The 5906-nt window shown below is 33.9% G+C and overlaps 1 protein-coding gene across 1 annotated transcript; it reads left to right on the forward strand.

Moving 5' to 3' along the window:
* The first annotated feature begins 3022 nt into the window (after nucleotides 1-3022).
* Nucleotides 3023-3979, forward strand: LOC127215822 (olfactory receptor 6C3). The gene has a single exon (XM_051176315.1). The coding sequence runs from the start codon at nucleotides 3041-3043 to the stop codon at nucleotides 3977-3979; it is 939 nt and encodes a 312-aa protein (XP_051032272.1). The 5' UTR covers nucleotides 3023-3040.
* Nucleotides 3980-5906: the final 1927 nt, after the last annotated feature.

Consider the following 5906-nt stretch of genomic DNA (forward strand, 5'->3'; position numbering starts at 1 on the left):
CTTCACTAGTTACATGGCCTACATGCACATCCATTCATGAATGAATGAATGCATCTTATATCTGCACATACATAAAACTTAGAATAAGATATTACTGAGAACACTCGATTTTTTCCTGAGCCTGAGTTTCTTTACTCAATAAAATAATTTTCAGGTTAATTTATTTTTCTACTAACTTCTCTAATTTTTATTTCTGGTTAAATAAAAAAGTTCCATTGTATGAGTGTACCATACATTCATCTGTTGATTGATGGGAGATGTCATTCTGTAAATATGTTTCTCTTATCGATTAATGAATAAAGCACTGTTGGCCAATAAGAAAGCAGGATAGGTGGAACTAGGAGACAAGAAGGATTCTGGGGAACGTAGTAGGGTCTCGATGTGATCTCAGGAGGAGAGGACTCGAGTCTGGCTTTCTTGGTAAGATAAGACCATGTGAAAATACATATATTAGTAATTATGGGTTAATAATTTATACAGAGCTAGCCAGTGAGAAGTTCTAGCCATTGGCCAACAGCATTATATTAATACAGCGTCTCTGTGTGTTATTTGGGGCTGACGCAGCTGTGGGACCAGGCTGGCAGGAAAGTGCTCATAACAGTTGATGGACAACTAAAGTTCCATTACCTTGGTGTTGTGAAATGAGAAAAAATAATAGGAATGTTTAAGTACCTTTGTTGTAAGATTTAGAGTTCTTTAGACGCATGCCAAAGAATTATATGGTTGGATCATATGCTAGTTTTAAATATAGTTTTTTGAGAAACCTCCATATTGATTTCCATAGTAGGTGCAACATGTTTTACTCTCACCAGCAGCAAATAATTTGCTTAAGGATATTAAAATGGTTCCATTAATTGCTCAACTTCTTGGGCCCTTGAGATGCACAGATGAGTAAAATAAAGAGACTACCTTCAAAGAATGGTCCACTGTAGACTAGTTCACTCAGATTTAGCCAACCCCAAGATAATTGAGAATAAATTATCTCCCTAGTGTAGAGTCCATGTGTTTATTAGGAAAATTAAGTTTGACTAAAGGGAAAACAGGTTGATTACATCAGTTCATTGGACAACATTGTATTCATCTCCCTATATTGCTGTGATTCCCAGACAGATATTTCATGACTATATTACATCTCTTGAATTAACCTCTGTTTGCTTACTTATTTTCTTCAAGCTAGTCTCTTGGGGATTTATAGTGATCACAAAAGGTAAAAATTTCTTATCCTTATATAATATTCATTATTTGCCTTCTACAGAGAACTTTAAAATGTTTCACCACCCACTATTCCCTGGAAATAAAAGATCTATCATGCTTTAAAATAGATTTATAGTCAAGTTCCTACTTATATTTCTGTATATGTGGAAGAATTAAGAATATTATATAAAGAGGCAGTCATATCTCCATAAGTTCAAAGCCAGTCTGGTCTACATAATGAGGTTTAGGCCAGTCACAGCTACATAGAAAGACCTTCCCAACATACACACACACACACACACACACACACACACACACATAGTCACGGTAATTTATTTTACTCCTAAGTGAGACTACTAAAATCTTTCTTGCAGTTAAGCATTGCTGAATCTATGTTAGAGGATTTTACATAATAATAGATGCAAGGTTTAGCTGGACACCAAAAAAATCATAAAATATATTTCATATTTTAGGAAAATTTAAGATTACATTTCTAATGATTGTTAGTTATACAATATAAGAAAAGCATGTTCTGTGTTTTCAATAAATTCATTTTGTCTATTATTTAAAACTTTATTTACTCAAAAGAATTGGGGAACTCAAATTATAAATTTCAGCATTTACTCTTAGTAGTTGCACATATAATATAGTTTAACTATTTCTTAAATATTAATAACAGGTTGGCATTTGACCTTCATGTTTGATGATAAAATAATGGCAAATATAAGTAAATTATATTACTTATATACGTAAAAACGTTATATGGAAGAGGGAAATGCCCATTATCATTTTTAATAATCACCTCTTGCCAAAATGCCTAGACAACACATAATAATTGAGAACTATGCCATGGACAGTATGTTGTTTACTAGGTATTAGTATTGAACAGTACAGATAGAAGACATGTAGTTTACATATTATAATTTCAATTTTTTTTAGCTTATCTTACTTATACCATTTTATTCTGAAATAATCAGCCTTCAAGGAGAGAAGTAATATTTTTGCAAAACAGAATAAAACTTCCTTATGAGTTGCCTTTTGTTCTAGAAAAGTAAGGGTAAATACACAAAGTAAATATTTAAAAAATCATTAGTCACATATGCATCATTTATCATAGTGTTATGTTTCTTCTAGCTGTGTGATTAATTTCCTCATCTTATAACCAGCGTGACAATAGTCCTACTTCACTGTGATTACAAGCACGGATATTTGTACAAAAAAGATTTTTATAAAAATGGAAATTTTTACAATGTTATGTATTTTAATGTGAATTGAATTCTATCATTTAAATTGTGTAAGTTTCAAATGACATCAAAATTGACTTTAGCTATTAGGTGTTTCTGTTTTAAAAGCATACAGTCTCAAAAATTGGAAAGCAATACATGTATTTTCTAAGCAGATAATATTTCAGGACAATGTTCAAATTACAGGTGACATTAATAATTGCTATGGAAGCAATGTGTCTCTTGAAGTTGATTTACACATATAGAAACTTTAAGTGTGAGCAAAGATTTCATATAAAAATATTCATAAAGAAATTTTAAACATGGATCCATAAGTATATTTCCATTTTCAATGTAGTATTTTTATACTGTCTCTAATTAGTAATGACCTGCATGCTATGATGTTAAATTATGACACCTATATGTATTTATAAAGGAAGACAATACTGATTATGAAAATGTTAAATGAAAGACAGCATGCAGTAATTCGTACAGGAAAATGAGCCATTGCATCATTTTGTTGGAGATAGTAATGTCAACATATAAAATTTTCAATTCTAACTCATTAAATAAACTCTTTGATCTCTTTTTCATAATACATTTTATTGAAAGAGAAAATCAGTATGAAAAACTACACTGTAATTACAGAGTTTGTGCTTTTGGGAATATCAGACAACAGAGAGCTCCAGATAGTAATTTTCGTCTTTTTGTTAATAACTTACATAGTAAGTATCACTGGAAACCTAATCATCATCATCCTCACCTTGCTAGACTCTCGTTTAAAGACTCCTATGTATTTCTTCCTCCGGAATTTCTCCTTCTTAGAAATTACATTCACCAGTGTTTCCATCCCCAGATTTTTGGCATCAATAATTACTAAAGTAAAGACCATTTCCTATAATAATTGTTTGGCTCAGTTATTTTTCTTCATCTTCATTGGCGTGACAGAATTTTTTCTGCTAACTGCTATGTCTTACGATCGCTATGTTGCCATCTGCAAGCCTCTGCATTACACCACCATCATGAGTCAGAAAGTTTGCACCCTTCTTGTCCTCACCTCATGGCTGGCAGGATTTCTGACCATCTTCCCACCACTCATGCTGGTCCTCAAGTTAGATTTCTGTGCTTCTAATGTCATCGATCACTTCTGCTGTGACTATTTTCCTCTCTTACAACTGTCTTGCTCAGATACTTGGCTCCTAGAAGTGATTGGCTTCTATTTTGCTCTGTTCACTCTGCTGTTCACATTGGCGTTAGTGATTGTATCTTATATGTACATTATCAGGACCATTTTAAGATTTCCATCTATCAGCCAGAGGAAAAAGGCCTTCTCTACCTGTTCCTCTCACATAATTGTCATCTCCATGTCTTATGGAAGCTGCATATTCATCTATGTGAAACCTTCTGCAAAGGAAAGGGCATCACTGACCAAAACAGTGGCTGTTCTCAGCACTTCAATTGCTCCCATGTTGAACCCTTTTATTTATTCCTTGAGGAACCAGCAAGTAAAGCAAGCCTTCAAAGACCTAGTTCATAAGGTAACTTTTGACAGAAACAAATGAAAACAATGTGAAGGGCTGACATTGTAAATATTCGGTGAGAATTAAATGAAAAAAATGTAAATCCTTTATTATTCTCTACTGATCTCACAAAGTTGTCTCAAAATGATGGGTTCTGTCTCACTCTCTTGCTCTTATGCTTCCTCTCTGTAACCCAGACTTACCCAAGTCTCTCATCATTTCTTGTACCATATTCTCCAAAGTAGCCAGGATCACAGCATGACTACACCATTAAGTCTAGTTAAAACTTCTGTGCCAAATGGTTAGCCCTGAAAACATACACAGAAGTAACATACAGACTTAACAAATTATATTTATGAACACACACACAAAACATGCATGTACTGACAATTAGTGAAAAAAGAGGCCATGAATTTAAAGGAGTAGGGGAGAGTATATGCAGGTTTTGTGGGAAGGAAAGGAGAGGAAAGAGAAATGTTGTGATTATATTTATATTGTTTAAAGTTAAAAATTTAAAGTATGAATAAAATTCTAAATAGAAAATTAGTTACTATATAAAGTAAATTACCTTAACTTATTAAGGCTATTTATTCTTAATAAAAATATTTTATGTTTTTTAAAGGTATCACTGTTTAAATAAGCATATGCTTAATTTTTCTCCTCTATGTTACTAATGAAACAATAGCCAATAGCTACATGAAATTGTGTGTGTGTGTGTGTATTTTCAAGCTACATACATTATCTGGCTAATTCTTCACTTGTCAAATATACAAATACTTTCTACTTACAAATAATTTGAATTTAATGCTCTTTTTATTTCCTAGATTTGCTGAAATCAAATGTTAGAGCTAGTTTAATATATCTTCCATGTTTAGATGTGTGTGCATGTGTTGGTGTTATTGTCCAGCATTTGCCATGGTACACACATGGAGGTCAGTGTACAACTTCCAGGAGTCAGCTCCTGCCTTCCACAACAGAGGCAAGGTCTGTCTTGTTTCTGCTTCATACTCTTGTCTTTGCCTACAGTCTTGTGGTAGGCATACTGAGACTGTTGCTATGTATCACCAGATCATCCCAGGGATCAAAATTAGGTTAGCAGTGTTGCATCATAATTCTTTTACACACTGGGCCAGCTCCCTAGCCCATTAATCTCTATTTTAATACTTTTATTAATTATGCTATTTCATAATTGTATGCGTGTATATAGTACAATCTGATTATACTCTCTGCTTCTCTCTTGTATATCTGCCCTATCCTTGTCAGCACCCACCATCCCTACCAGTCTGTTTTCAAGATTCCTGATGTTTAGTTTTGATCCGTGGCCCATTTAGTTTAAGTAAGATCATGTGTGTGACCATGAGTTTAGAACTATCACTAATCAGTGTAAAAATTGAAAACAATACTTCCCCTCTCCCTGACTGTACCAATAGCAAATAGTTCAGTAGTGAGTTGTAGAGCCTCCTAATCACATTCTTCATCCATCTGTGTCTGACCATTGATGGGCTCATTCTTGTGCATACACAGATTACACACCTACAGGTTTACGTTTGCAGTGGCTTTGTTTTACCAGAAGGTAACATTTTTACAACTGGCTGCCCAGCTGATACTCATTAGATCCCTTTTGGTGGATGTGTCCTGAGCCTTAGTTGGGATGATATAAATGTCTTTGTCTCTTTTAGGGGCTCATCACACATTCATTACTTATTCTCAGCACTTTATGGGGCCATAATTCCCTACATTCACCATGGGAAACTGGAAATAGAGCTCTTTCTGATTAAGGCTGCCAACAGCATTTTCTTTATTTATTTATTTATTTATTTTCTCCCCTTCTTTTCTTTTCCTTTCCTTCTTTTTCTTTTTGATAATTATTTCTATTTAAATTTGAAACAAGCTTGCTTTACATGTCAATCCCAGTTCCCTCACCCTCTCCTCCCCTGTCACTCCCAAAACCAACCCCCATCCCAACCCC

The sequence above is a fragment of the Phodopus roborovskii genome, unplaced genomic scaffold (assembly GCF_943737965.1).
Source record: "Phodopus roborovskii unplaced genomic scaffold, PHOROB, whole genome shotgun sequence".
In the NCBI taxonomy this organism is placed as follows: domain Eukaryota; kingdom Metazoa; phylum Chordata; class Mammalia; order Rodentia; family Cricetidae; genus Phodopus; species Phodopus roborovskii.